The 15,333-nt window shown below is 37.6% G+C and overlaps 1 protein-coding gene across 2 annotated transcripts; it reads right to left on the bottom strand.

The window, feature by feature from the left end:
* Positions 1-394: 394 nt before the first annotated feature.
* On the bottom strand, positions 395-15,239 carry SFPQ (splicing factor proline/glutamine-rich). 2 transcript variants are annotated; one of them, XM_010841196.1, is made up of 12 exons: positions 14,554-15,238; positions 13,942-14,243; positions 13,745-13,840; positions 12,749-12,945; positions 12,566-12,650; positions 12,152-12,269; positions 11,702-11,750; positions 11,500-11,621; positions 5,929-9,075; positions 2,782-2,830; positions 1,825-1,908; positions 395-484 (listed from the first exon to the last, which is right to left on the bottom strand). In XM_010841196.1, exons 1-9 carry the CDS (start codon positions 14,908-14,910, stop codon positions 8,938-8,940), a joined length of 1,464 nt encoding a protein of 487 aa, XP_010839498.1. In that variant the 5' UTR covers positions 14,911-15,238; the 3' UTR covers positions 395-484; positions 1,825-1,908; positions 2,782-2,830; positions 5,929-8,937. The 2 variants fall into 2 exon arrangements, with proteins under 2 accessions (XP_010839498.1, XP_010839499.1); XM_010841197.1 differs by lacking the exon at positions 5,929-9,075 and having other exon boundaries at positions 14,554-15,239.
* Between the last annotated feature and the right edge of the window lie 94 nt (positions 15,240-15,333).

Below are 15,333 nucleotides of genomic sequence, written 5' to 3'. Positions count from 1 at the left end.
TGAAGCCTGAAGGCAATTTTTTAAGGCCACACCAGGCAGCGTATAAGATCTTAATTCCCCAATCAGGGCTCAAACCTGTACCCCTTGCACTGGTCCACTGGACAGCCAGAAGCCCCTGAAGGTGATTTTTAAGATACTGACAGCTAAACCCGTGAATAAATAAGGGCATCAGGTTGATTAGCTATTAAGAAGCTGGGGGGGGGGGGGTGGTGGAAAAAAAGGCTGAAGCAGCTCTGCCAAAAAGGACTCAAGAAATATAAATCCTGAATTATGCAATTTGTTTTAAACTTATAATATGGAATGACTTCAATGCCACTGAGAAATAAGTTGCTGACACTTATGGAAAAATTCTCAAAAATAGAAGAATCCTACTTAAAAACAAACCAAAACAAAATCCCATCTCGAAACATTTTTATTCAACAACAGGTTGATTCCTCTCTTTGCTCTTTTCCTCACTGGGTTTCAGGACACAGTTCACGTAATCCTGCCAATTAAAAGGAAACAATTATTCCAAAAGTCGTAATAATTAGGTATCAAGGTCTCAAATATTTATCAGCAACAACCAAACTTTAATCAAAGAATGTGGTAGCATAAGTATTTGATTATCTCTAGATAAATAAGGGTTAAGCAGCACAAATAATTTTAATACCAGACTCACCTAGCGAGTTTATTAAATTTTATTTCCATCTTCTACAAGAACTTTTAGTTACAACCAAACTCTTAAAAGGCAGATCTCTTCAAGATACTCCATTAATTGGCACCCTCTGGTGGCTTGGGCAGTAAAGAATCCACCCCCAATGCAGAAGACCCAAGTTTGATTCCCTGGGTCAGGAAGATCTCCTGGAGAAGGCAACAGCAACCCACTCCACTATTCTTGGCCTGAGAAATCCCATTGACAAAGGAGCCTGGTGGGCTACAGTCCATGGGGTTGCAAGAATTAAAACACAACTGAGCAACTAATACTTTCTAAGGTATAAGACACAGATCTCAATTCTCCCATTTCTGCTTAAAATTCAACTGATTATGATAGCCCTTTATATCTAAGTGATACCATGAACAAATGCAATTTTTATTACATGAGACAGGTAAGCTACTGTCTACAGCCCATTTTGTAAAAAAAAAAAAGCAGCTTTACTGGAACACAGTCATTGTCCATTTGTCTACCTAATGTCTATGACTGCTTTTTAGCCAGAAAAGCAGAGCTGAATTGCCCTTTAAAATTGCCAACCCTCTAGATTTTGTTTTCCATCTATTCTATCAGTGACTCCACCATTTAACTATCTGGATGAAAAATAGGAACTTCAAATCTTCTGAATCTTCCTCTGCATTGTTGTATGGATGCAAAGGTAAATAAAGCTATATATATTTTTATTAAAAACTTAAGTCCCTGTTTTCCCCAAGGCTTTAGCCAAACAAGACTAAAGCCAAGGCCTACCACACCTCAGAAAACTTAAAAAAAAAAAAAAAGATGATTAAATATTTAAGTAAATGTTATAAAAACATACTTGCTACAAAAAAGTTTTAACACAGAAGAAATTAAAATGAGATATCCACATAAGCAGTTATCTTACACCACCCAAGATTCCTTCTGAAGACAATTTTTTTAAAGATGTTTTTTGATGTGGACCATTTTAAAAGTCTTTATTGAATCTGTTACAAGACTGCTTCTGTTTTATGCTTTAGTTTTTTGGCCCTGAGGCATGTGGGATTTTAACTCCCTGCCAGGGATTGAACCCTCACCCCCTGCATTAGAAGGCGAAATCTTAACCACTGGACTGCAGGGAAGTCCCTGAGGACAGTTTAGAGTTAAGAATCTCAACTTACCTTGATACTTCATCAGTCTAACAAGTTGTGGCTTTCTTTCTTGATCAGTTCATGCTGTGTGACGTCTTGAGAACTTATATCCACCTATCATTAAAATATAACTTTGTTATGATAACATATTTGGCATATCTTGAACAAAACTGATTTTTAACATGTACACTTTATTCTGACATCAACAGGTATATATTTTGGCATAGGTTTGGATTTCAGTAGTGGTTTGGTTTTCTTTCTTTTGGCTATGGGCTTCCCTTGTGGCTCAGACAGTAAAAAGAATCCACCTGGCAAGGGAGAAGACCTGGGCTCGATCCCTGGGTTGGGAAGATGTCCTAGAGAAGGAACGGCTACCCACTTCAGTACTCTTGCCTGGATAATTCCATGGACAAAGGAGCCTGGCAAGCTGCTGTCCATGGGGTTGCAAAGAGTTAAGACACAACTGAGCAACTTTCACTCTCACAGTTAGTGTTTAGGTAAGACCTGGCATTGTAGTATGTATCTATTGGAAAAAATCAGCATCATTAAGTGAACCCCTGAAGCGCAAACCCATGTTGTTCAAAGGTCAAATGTACTTTAAAGGAATTCTCCCTACCAATGACTAAACAATTGTTCTTCACAATTTATACTGTGAAAGCAATCTCAAGATTTCTGAATTGGCCCCAAGTTGATTTTAGAGTACCACAAAATACAGCATTTCTCCACAAATTCAAGCCTTTTCTGATCTAACTTCATCTTTCTCTATTGTTTAACATTTTTGTAGTAAGTATTCCCAGCCTTTTCTCTTTCCAACTCATATACACCCACACACATCTATTTTAAAAAACAAAAATACAGGGGTATCAAGAGGTGAACATCTTAAAAAAAATCAAATAGCTTTCACCCCACATAGTTAAATCAAATCATAACCATTAAATAGAAACCAAACCCCAAATCCTTAATAGGTAGACTTTCAAGAAAGCTTACTTCAAGTGAATGAGCACTCCAGTTCTCAGCCAACATCAATCATTCTTACCTAAAGAATAATAAGAAAAAGTTAATATAAAAGACAAGGGCATGAAGATTAGAAATGCTAATTTCAAAATTTAAAGAGTAAAATTCCAGAAACAAAGATTGGGGGCAAGTTACAGCATAAAAAATAGGAAGAAACTTCATGGGGGAGGTGGGTGGACTCTAAAATCATTCTGAAGTAGCAGTAGACACCTGAATTAGAGTGAGAACTGTATCTTCTTTGTATTTACAAAAGCCTAACTGCATTTTCACCAGTCTGAGCACAATGAAGTTTGACTGCAACCCAAAATATACTATCCCTTATGTGAAGGTATGTGACAACGTTTACCTAACCAAATGAGTTTTAACATCGGCTCTTTTCATATAAAAGCACATACCCTGCTCCCCACCAAGTATGTCTTCCATTCTCAGGTAGACTGACCACCTTCAGCAGTCCTCCTCCAAGAGTGCCCTCCCCATTCCACAGTACCCAACAATGCAGTTGTTATCCTGCAGTCCTATATATTTGCCTCATTCTTTCCCTCTTAAGTCCTCACTGAGTTTTAAGTTACGGCAGGGAAGCTATGCCTTATCAGGACAGCAAGGAACCTGAGTTTTTCTGAGGGAGAAGACATTCACCTTCACTATATATGCCTGGGAGAGCCACAGTGCGCAAAAACCAGAAAGATCAGCCTTAATCCAAATTCCAGGTTTTTCTTCCTCCCTGATTATCAGAGACTGCCAAGGGTATATGAAATAGTTCCCTGTTGCACATGTACCATCCATAAGGGATACTATATCGTTTTGCATTCTTCCTCCATTCTCCAGATTATCCTATTCTGCATCCAGCCCCTTTTTCACCCTCTGAATAAATCTTTTCAGCACTGGTGTTCAAAAGCAACATTTATGTTTGATGGTTTACCAGCAACTGTGTGATTTCCACAGTTGAGTCTTAAAAATTGCCAATCATTATCTAGCAGCAATGACAGATGATTAGGAGCAGCCAAATCCTCTGAATTCTTTCCCTAACAGGCAGCCATTTGAGAACTGCACTAGCTGACAGAGCACTGAAACGTTATCAGCTAAAGCCCAAACCAAATAAAGGCCCAGAACAAACATCCCAGCTCTCTAAAACCTATCCAAAATCATTAATGTTAAGGCAGTAAATGCAGGACTGTGGATCATGTCACTGCAGCTGACAATGATTAACAATAAGAAACATGCAACCCCCATTAAAGTTAAAAGTCCAAAACTAGTCACACGCATCTCTTTATCGGGAAAAAGGAGACTATTATGCATTCTTTGTAGGTTTTGCAACCTTATATGAAGAGCACCCATTGCATTTCTTTCATCTTTCATAAAGCACCGGTATCTATTCCCAAGGGCCTAACAGTACGAAAATGCATTCTGGCATCACACCTCTGAACTTGCGACCATTGTCATTAAAAATAATTTTTGTTTGTAATAAGAAAAGACTATGAAATACAATGCAAGCACCTGGGATATAGTTACTATTGAAACCCGTTTATCCCGTTTTTTGACTGATTTTTAAAAAGACCCTCTGCACTAAAATTCACAAATTACAGCTGCATACAAATCGAAACTAGTAAGAATCAACTTAAGTCACAGGTTTCTCATTGAAAGTGCAAAAGCCTATTCATCTTGAAATAAGCAGAATGAAGCAAAATTACCCCCCAACCCAATGATGTCCATGTATTAAGTACATTCTCTCAAAAGTGTTATTGACTGTTAAGAAATAAACCTGATCTTTTATTTCTAAACAATCACTGAGCCACGGTAGCCAAGTGTTGGCTACCAACTTCATGGATTATGCCATAGGAAAACCCCATCAGAACTGCATGCCAATTTCATGACACTATTGTCACTAATACTGAGCATTACGTTTGAGGTACATTGTATTACTAATACAGAGCTAAACTAGTCACCATTTGTTCTTTCGTCTAGCAGGAGTCAAGTCATTTGGTTGAATGGACTGCATATTAAAGTTACAAGTCTGTCCCCACCATGTGAACTGCTTGCCAAAGAGCAAGCCATTTTTGATACAAAAGAAATTCTCATAATCATGAAGAGTTTTGCCAACATTTATGCGAAGTAAACCAAACTTTCCAGTTACAGAGCAGAAAACATTATACATGAAAGCTATTTCTCATGCATGCTAGCTAAAAATCAGTTCATAGACCAATGTTCAGTTGAATTGAGGTCTGGAACAACTGTTGATGCAAAGCTTAAATCCTGAACAACAGAGAGGGTGCTTTTGAAGCCTTACTATTTTGGTAATTGAACAGTTTGGATTGCAACATCTCATCCCTAAAAAGCTAAGGGAACCAAATTCAAAAAGCTACCCTGAACATTTGCAGTTATCCTACAGAATACGACGAAGTCTTACAGTTGGGAAATGATTCCCAACATGTATTCAATAGGCAAGTCAACATGCCACACCATCTTCCCCCAGGTTTAGAGTATAGACATATTTAGACAAATCACAGAACTTGAACTATTCATGTTAGATTCCCATCTATGCCCCCAGTTAGTAACAAAGCTGTTCCCATGGAGCCCATTTAAAAAATGTTCAAATCACATTGCAAAAAAAAAAAAAAAACAAAAAAAACTGTACTTTTAGTTTTAATTCACTCAACCCTGTGGAGTAATAACCAAGATTGCACTCTGAAATTGATATTGCTGACCTCTGGGAAGGTCAGTTTGCTATAACAGAAACTAATTGTCACGTGCTGTATACAGTCTGTGTCAAGATGCTAAAAGCACTCTACTTTCCAAATATGGTATGGTCCCCTCTCCCCCACACCACTGATGTGTTTCATGTTATGTTCAGTTACGATGCAACCAAAAACCACACAACTGAATCAGATACATACCAAATACTCAAGTTTGCACTTTTTATCTGAGAACTGCAACAGCACTGAATTCTGCCTGACAAATTACAGCTCTAACCCAAACCCACACAGTTTTGATATAAGCTAGCTTTATCATACACGTGTTAGGTGCTGCACTGTAATTTCATTGTCAGAAGTATGATGTCAGAATGCCCACGGAATAAAAGTACATAGCAAGTCACCAAGTTAGATTATATTGCTTGTTACCTACCTGTATGCAGTCGGCAATGAGAATCTCGGAGCAAGCAGGAATACTACATCCGGGTCCTAATGTCCATTGCCATTTGCGGTACTACGTTCCTCACAGTTACGCACTGCAGAAATGCTGGCTAAATGCAGTTATGTAGCAGGCCACTACTTTAATAGTGCACAATTGCAGTCCAAGAACACCAGAAAATATTCCGCCACAGACTTAGTGGCTTGCCCAAGAGAAGCCAAGTATCTGAATTTTGATCTGCCATGATATGCCACTTACAAAAATTGCACAGGCGTAACATTACAATTTCCCAAATTATTGTCTATTTATATTAGTGATATAATACATCTAATAAAGAGTGGTGGGGTTTACAGTACTTCTTAGAAGTTTAATTAGTGTTTTAAGCCAAGAGGATTATGGTTTCACTGAACATGAACCAATGGGCTAAGTTTCTAAAGTCCCTATTAAATACACTGGGATCTCTTAGAGAATGCATTTTTTAAAGATAAGGAGTAATAAGAGGAGCAGTTAGTTTAAAAACAATCAAGTGTTCCTCTTAAAATTATGAGAGAAAGTGGAGAAGAGGAAATGGGGGCAGGTGGTTTCTTTAAATGAGAAGACTGGCCAAAATACCTCTAAAATACTACCTTCCCTTTCCCACCCCAAGTTTCGTAAATCAGCTTTTAGGAATCTACTTTTTGAGATGATTTAAATTCACATTAGGCTATCATATACATTGCAGGACTTGTTCAAAGTCTGAGTAGCTTACAACCCTTGATACACTGCTATTTCAGTGATAAAAGTCAAAACTTAGTTAAAACTAAGCAACATTATTTGCTAAACCATGTTTAGCAATTCTGCACAGTAAGTCTATCAAAACCACAACTTTTAGGAGATAATCCATTAGCATCCTTCACCACTCTTCAAAGGTACAGTACTACGAAAAGCTTATTTTAGGGGTCTGTGCCAGCATCCCTTTACAAAGAAAGGCATGTAATCTGAAAAATAAACTGAAACATTAATTTTATAGGCAGATTTTCCCATTTCCCCACCAGCCCCCACCCACACATTCAAGTTCACCCTCTGTGGGTGTCCCATGAACACCCCTTATTTTCTTATCATTAACGGAGTCCCTATCATACAATTCAAATTGTAATGGACTCCTTTCAAATCAAGACCCTTGTTTCCAATACAGAAAATCTCATACATTATCACCAATTAATGACTTGGGACAAAACTTCCTCCTATTATTATGGTAGAACTACTCATTTCCAAGTGTCTTGGTGAACAGAAATAATGAACATTTTCTAACGAGATTCTCTCCCTTAATTAGCACACCAGGTACCTGTCAGTCACACAACCAGAATTTGGTGGCATGCCTTTATATTCCACTAGTGTTTTAGTATTAACAGGTTTCCTATGCACAGTGCTCAATTGTTTCAACTATAGGTTTCCCTTTGTACTCAGGCACAATACTAAACTTACTTCAGCATTTAAAGATTTGATTTAGAATTTTACTTTTGCCAATTAACACTAAAAGAGGTGAAAAGGAGGAAGACACATTCCACAGTAAGAGTTCTATAATGTACAAATTAGAATGGAAACAGCTAAAATCAAAGCCAAACCATTCAATTACTTTACCTACTACTTTTAGGAAATTGTTCCTCTGCTTAAAAATACACTGGGAAAGCAGGTGTTCCCATTGTACTAACAGACACCAGTATCAATCTATTTTATTAATAAGTCAAAATGTCTGATGGAAGGAGAGTCAATGAAGTTGACGTTAAACTGACACCACCATCGAAACACTCCGAAAGCTTTATGGTGGGAGGAAGGAACATCTGTACTGTGTAGCACGAGCCACTGTCTCCAGATTTTGTGCCACATCAAAAGGAAACTATGAAAAACAAAAATGTTTCCTAAGAATGGTTCTCTGCAACCCTATGTTATTAACAGTCACTACAAGCTCTTAGAAAACAGACTAGTTTTTTTCATAGTCCTACAGATTTTGCCCAATAGAAGTAGCACAAGGAGATGTAAAAAGTTAGATTACAAGTATATACATTTCTAACCTACTTTATGATTAACTATACCTCTTATTTTTAAATTATTCACACTAAACTCCACCTTTATAAATCACTTAAAAGTAATACATGAAAAGGCTTCATGTTTAACAATCTTTAATTCAAATGTGAAAGTTCAATACAAGCCATTTGTAGGGCTTGGGACTCGTTTTTTAAAAAACAAGAATGGAGGAATGCAACAAAATGATCTTTCCACTTTTTCTTCAGAAACTTTCAAGGAAAGAATAGATCATAGGGCCATAAAAGATCCATTTAAGTCATAACCACTTTCTCCCCCTACCAATAGTCTTACACCCATTCCATAATCTTGATACACATTCCTGGATGAAGATTTACAGTTCAGCTTTGCTTACATAGCCATTTAAAAATACTTAGCACCAGCTTGCTTCCTTGCCAAACAAATCAAATCATGAAACTACTTCAGTAAGTATTTCTTCTTTTTAAAACAAGGGGGTACTTATAAGTAGAAAGCAATACTTAGCCTACAAATAACATTTCCCAGAAATGGCATATGCCATTCAAAGGCCTAGACACGCTTATGCTTTCCAAGTGGAATACCTAGCCTAATGTGCATAGAAGCATGAATGGCAAAGTTGAAGATCAATATCATAACTATTTTTTCTATTTATTTGAAGCACAGTAAAAAAAAAAATTGGTACACTTTGGAAATTCAGTGGCACAGGTACACTGCCGTAACTTGAGGGACATTATACAGTTTAAAAAAAAAAAGGAAAAAAAAAAGGAAAAAAAAATCCCCTGTTGCAAACACTGCATTACATAATTTTACCTGCCCCAACAGACCATTTACAAATATTAGGTCAATAAACTGCTAACATCCATAAAAAGGTTGCTTTCTTACTAAAATGCAAGAATTTAAAAGACTGGTTATCTAAACAAGAAAAGACAAAAACAAACTGGAATGAAAGCCTAGATATCACATCTAAAATCGGGGTTTTTTGTTTGGGCCTTCATACTCTTCTCTCCCTCTACCATATCCTGCTGGAGTTCCAGGCCCCATTCCTCTAGGACCCTGTCCACCCACAGGTCCCGCACCTCCCTGCCCAAAGCGCTCAGTACGCTATTGGAACAGTAATTAACAGTTCATTATATGTAGTTGATGTCCATGTGTGTTAAGTAAATATTTTAGAAGGTTCCGTAGTCAACGTTCGTCGATACAATCACCAATGAGTCGATCCACAGGTACCGGGAACATAGAAAGGAAAAAAGGGTAATTTGAAAATTAGTTTACGATAATACATGCCTTGTGGTATGTTCCCACTTGAGCCATTCTCATACACCTGTTTCAAAGAATAGATCTTCCCTGTAGTGCTAAAAAATTTAAGAATTAGTGCAGATGTGAAAACCCATTCCAAAATGAGTTTTAAGAAATTTCACATCAGATTAACCCACTGAAAAGCTTACAAACTTCTCACTTTCAAGGTCTGAACAGGAAATTTAATTTCCAAGTAAGCCTAACAAGCCCAACCAGACAGATTCAATTCACTCAATGAAGTGACAAAGACCTACTCACCAGTTAGTGGTATGTGCTGCATAAGAAACCTTGTGCTTTTCAAGATCTTAAGACACATCTGCTAAGTTGCAGAAATCTTAAAAGGTTCAAAGTTTTTAATAAAATGCTACCAGACTACAAAAAGAAAAAGAATAGAAGACTAATAGGTTTAGTCACTTAACCGGCACAGTAATTTGATTTAAAAGTGTTGCCATATTCTCTCCAAGTATATCACCTTCACAGCCATCACTACATAAAACCAGAGAAATTATGTTCACAGTACTGTTCTTTATAGTTGCAAATTAACTGAATATACAGCCCACCCTCATAACAGCCCAACTTTTCATTTTCCCTTATGTCTGTGAAAAGTCCCGACAGTTATGATTCCGTGTTTTGGGTGTCTCCCAAACAGCATTAATACCAAGCTTAAGTGACTGCGATAAAGCAGGACTTTATTCCATCTTGTTTTAGGTTAATTCTAGTCCTAGAAACCTATGATCCCAAACAGAGTAACCCTACAGATATGCAAGCACAGCAGCCTGAACTATCTCTCAAATTCATATAAAGCAGACCAATTATTAAGAGTATTGCTCAAAACACAAAACAAAGCCCCAAAACAGAACAAAAATCCAACAAAACCCCCCCAGAAATTAAAAAAGGCATCAGGGTTTAAAAATGTTATTATAGATAATTTCAACATGCTTCCTATAAAATACTACAGGGCTACTCAAGACTAAATCCTAATCCTTCCAACTATTTCAAAATCCTAACAATTTTAGGTTTTCAGAGCATTGTATTATCTCAAAAAGGTGAAAAGGAAATTTGGGGGTTTGTTACCACATCATCTTAGAATCCAGAAGCTACACGTCACAAGGACTATAGAATCTGAATTGTGGGAACATCGTGTCAAAATTAGTTACAAATTTGATATATAACCTACATCTGACTATTAGGAAGCATATAAACCAAAATATAACTCACATTATTTTTTAAATTCATTTTGAAGCTAACAGCGCTACATTTAACCCTCCAACTATTTATGATTCTAATCTTCAAAGCCTTAAGCAGATGAAGCCCCATTCTAAATCCTTATTATTTGTAAAATGAATCTAGTGAGCTATATACTGCAGCTTCTCTCCTTTGCCAAAAGACTGTAGATGAACTAATTAGATTCAATTCGGTTGTGACAAAGCACTTTTCTCCAAACCCACCTCTACAGCCAATATTCAGTTCTTCTAAGGATTGTAAAATCCCGGTATCACCACTCAGACCAATTCTCTTGGTTGTTCTAAAGGATCCTGACACGCTATCTGTACAGCTAAAATATGACACCATCAAGAAGGTTCAGATCAAATGCACACAACTAGTATGCTAAAAAATAAGTGACTTTTGCTATTCTGTAGCAAAAGAGATGTCCATTTATTTTAGAAAGTACACCTAAAGACAGGCCCAACAGGAGGGAAACGACGAGTCCGAAGACTAAACAATTCCCTTTTCATGGATAAAGTCACACCAAATGTAGGTCAAAGTCCTAAACATTGCTAAAACATGCCTAAAGCTACAAGCTACAAACAAGTCTGATTCACACTTATGGCAAATACCAGCTTTATGAATGACAACTTGCCATTTGATTACTCTCACTTGGATGTAGAATAATCAGTAGTATCTAACATTTAGAATTTGGATTTGCCATGAACTATTGTGCAAAAGTACACAAGCAATATAATGGAAAGCACCTAAGTCTACTTATTGCCAAAGGTAACTCCCAACATACTAACAGTATTGACTTTTTGTTGGCAACCTTATCAGGTGGTTACCACATTGAGTTCTTCTATGTTGCCAAGGTATTCACCAATATTACAGATTTACACGATAGGGGAACTAAAAGAAGTCCAGTCACCTACTTAAAAAAACAAAAACAAAAAAAACACACACACATAAGTTGTGAGAATGAGAATTTCCTTTTGAACTATGTCCCACAAGATACATTACCATGTCGCTTCCCATCATGGAACCACTCATTGTTGCCGGTGGAACGCCAGGATTAGCTTCATAACCTATGCCACCACCACCACCTAGAGGTGGAAATTTCTGGCCTCCTGAGCCATAGGGATCTAGGAAACAAAAATGCTGGTTACCCCTCAACCAAAATACTGCTCTTCATTAATATTACTAATTTAATTTTCATTCTTACCTCCCATGTTCATTGCTCCTCCACCACCCATTCTCATGTCTCTTTCTCTCTGAAATTAAAAAAAAAATCCTTTCATACACTTCTACTAAACCCATACCAAGCATTCTTAACTTGGTAATTCTTAACTTGGAAATTCCCTAACAAGGAATTTCCAAAGCTGAACAAAAATTGTTTTCAACTTAAAGGAAAAAACCAATTAGGTGATTTTTTTAAAGATGCCATTATCAAAAAACCTATAAAGCAAGCTTCTTCCTAACCAATGAAATCTTTTGGCCCACCCAAGAAGGTAAAACTCAAGGCCCATCAATCATAAACACTTGGGTTAAAAAGAAAGAAAGAAAAAGGTAGAATAGCTACCATGTGAAAAGTGACATTTAACTGAATAAACTGCACCCTAGGTATCCACAAATTCTGTAGAAAACTCCAATTACATTGCAAAAGTTTACTTACTGGATCCATATAGCCCATCCGACTATAACTTTCCTCTCTTTGGCGTCTCATCTGTTCTTCCATCTCACGTTGACGAATCATCATCTCTTCTTCCCTCCTACGTCGTTCTTCCTCTTGCCTGGAAATATTCATCAAGTATGTAAACAAAAACTTTATGCACATTAAAAAAATTCAGCTTGAAGGAAACTAGTAGTTTACTCAAGAGCATTACAGCAAATGGAAGGTTGGGACTAAGGAGAAAAGCCCTAAATGTATTCCAGCAAAGTAAATGAGCCATATAACAGAAACCTCTATTTCACAATTTAAGCATTAAACCAACACTGACATAGTATTTAATATCTCTGTACCTCAATTGACTCACCTGCAAAATTTAGGTACACTTAACACTTAAACAAAGGTTTGACAAAATTGTACCTCAATTGCATCTCTTTACGTTTCTGCATTTCTTGATTGTGCAGTTCTTCCATGCGTCTTAATTCTTCCTGGCGTCGCATTAGATCTGAACATTGGAAAATTCTGTTAGAGATTCACATTAACAAATTCTAATACGCTCAAAAGGCAAATGATCCTACCGGCAAAATTCAGAAGGTATTTTACCTTGACGCAAAAGATTTGCCTGATGCTCATGATAGGCATCTTCCATTTCACTTTCCAATTTGTCTTTTGCATCTTTCATGTTTTTTTCAACTTGTTCCCGCTGCTGTTTTTCCATTTCATCAAGGGACTTCCACCGCTGAGAATACTCATACTCAAATGTCCCATGCTGGGCAAAACGAGGAGGGGTTTCTCTCTCCCTGACAATATTTAAATATGAACCAATTTATGGATGCACACAAGAAATATATGTATCTGATGTCCCCTAAAAATCACTGGTCCTTCCACTGGCTTCTCACTTCTAAGAAATACTGGAAGGCAAAAATTACCTTGATTCTTAGTTATCTTATCTCTTTACACATTCCAGGATGATACTAGACAGTAACACAGGCAATGAGGATCAATCCTACCTTCCTCACTGTCCTAATTCCAATTCCCAAGCCAAGTTTCAATTCAAAGAATATTTTTCCAACCCTGAAAAACCAGGACATCTACAACACATCTTAACAACTGTTAAGAACAAAACAAGATTGCATATAAAAATACAGCTACCACAGAAACAACCACTAGGTATTTGAATGACTGCTTCAAATCCTCTAGCTTTCTAAACCTGAGCTTTTCATTAAGCATATCTAAGATTTTTGTACATATTAAGCAAAACTGAAAAATTATCAAGTTCTCCGAACTTACGGTTGCTGAAGGGGAAAGGATAGTTAAGAGTTTGGGTAAGACATGCACACATTCCTATTATTTAAAATAGATAACCAACAAGAACCTACTGTACAGCACAGAGAACTTTGCTCAAGGCTACAGGGCAGAGAGGATGGGACGGGCGTTTGGGGAAGAATGAATACATGTGCATGCATGGCTGAGTCCATTTGCAGTTCACCTGGAACTATCGAACACTGTCAATCTGCTATACCCCAAAACAAAATTAAAAACTTAAAACAAAAAAAAAATGAACAAGTTCTCTTTTGTACTTTAAGAAATTGTTCTTACTTTTGATACATTGGATTCTTCTGGGCAAGTTTTTCAGGAAGACCGTCTTCATCATCTAACTGTTCAAGTGGTTCCACAATGACTGGACGAGGAGTTCTAACAACAAAAATGGTTCCATCTTAATTTTGTTCCATCTGTATCGCAATTTCTTCGTAAGTTAGTAAGTAAGAGTTACTAAGATAAACATAAAAACTTACGTTGTCAGTAAGAAAACACCTTCACTGCATCTTTCAAATGCTTTTCTTGCTGCTGGTTTAGAAGCAAATTCAACAATGCCTTTCCCTGTAGATCTTCCACGATCATCCACAATTACAACAGCCCTTTCAATAGGACCAAACTGGCTAAAGGCTTCTTCCAACAGTTCATTGGAAACATAAGGTGAAAGATTTCGAACAGAAAGGGCAGCAGCATGTGTGGCAAATCGAACTCGAAGCTGTCTACCTCTCATGGGTGTATCATCAAGTTCAGCTTTAGCTATTTCAGCCAACGCTCTAGATTCCTGCAAGCATCAAGACATACACTCAAAGTTAATGACCTCAAAACTGGCTAATGCCCACCCTAAAATTGTTACGAGTCTAACCCCCAATCCTATTCTTCTGCCAGCTCAATTCAACTTATCTCGAAGCAGTCTTCCCTGACACTTACCACCCAATCGCCCGTTTTACATACTATTATGCACTATAGAGAGGCTACATCTTTTCTGTTAGTGATGAAAACTTTATAAAGTTGCTGGTTCAGAAAACACTATGTAGTAGTAAAAAAAAAAAAAAAAGATAATTCCACCAGAAAAACACAAAAACTAAACTCACAAGCTTAATAAATCCAAATCCTTTGCCTTTGTTTATAAAAACTTCTCCTGGTTCTCCATATTTAGCAAAAAGTCTTTTGAATTCATCCTCCGTGATGTCTGCAGGTAGATTACCAACAAACAACCGACACCGCTGGGTGTAAGTTTTCTCTCCAGGCCTCCTCAGGAGTGACAAGTTGGCTTTAAACCCCTGATATAAAAGGAAAGAAACTTTCAGATACAAGGTACCCCTGCAAGTAGGAAGAACCAATAGTCTCTTCCCAAAACTGAGTATGTTACCAATCCAATCGGGTTGCTCTTCTGTTGCCTTTAAAGATCGTATTACATGCCTAACCGGACTTCCAAAGTAATCACTCATAACATTAAAAAGCCTAAACCATCCTAATACTCTTGAGAAGTCTCTTTAGAGAGTAGGCTCTGTCTGTATCAGGAACCTCGTCAACCGTTTATGCCTAACGTCCCTGACAGCATCAAAACTATAGTGGACAAAAATTAAAAGGATGGAAGGGTATGAATAAAACGATTAAAACTGTTGTCAACGACGAAACCTGTGGCTAAGCGTTAAGAGAAAAACTCGACCGATGTCGTCAGTCCTAAATTTCAAGCTATACTCTTTACTCTGGACCCCAGGATCCGTTAGCTTTAACAGGGCCCATCAAACTTTCCTCAAACCACCCGCTGCCAGCCCGGAGGCCTCCCCAGGGATGCCGCTAGCGGACCCGCGCCGTCCGCCCCTCAATCCCGCAGCCCCGCCCACCCACCCCGGCCTCCCGCGCGCAGG

Source organism: Bison bison, unplaced genomic scaffold, assembly GCF_000754665.1.
Source record: "Bison bison bison isolate TAMUID 2011002044 unplaced genomic scaffold, Bison_UMD1.0 scf7180017864158, whole genome shotgun sequence".
Taxonomy (NCBI): domain Eukaryota; kingdom Metazoa; phylum Chordata; class Mammalia; order Artiodactyla; family Bovidae; genus Bison; species Bison bison.
Note: the sequence above shows the minus strand (reverse complement) of the source record. Positions and strands in the feature narration are given on the sequence as shown.

Excerpts from the sequence above, each read along its gene's own strand:
- SFPQ (XM_010841196.1), bottom strand. The coding sequence starts at position 14,910 with ATGAGTGATTACTTTGGAAGTCCGGTTAGGCATGTAATACGATCTTTA. Across the intron at positions 13,841-13,941 it reads GGTGTTTTCTTACTGACAAC|AACTCCTCGTCCAGTCATTG; the intron begins GTAAGTTTTTAT and ends TTTTGTTGTTAG. Across the intron at positions 12,651-12,748 it reads GGCAAATCTTTTGCGTCAAG|ATCTAATGCGACGCCAGGAA; the intron begins GTAAAATACCTT and ends TCCAATGTTCAG.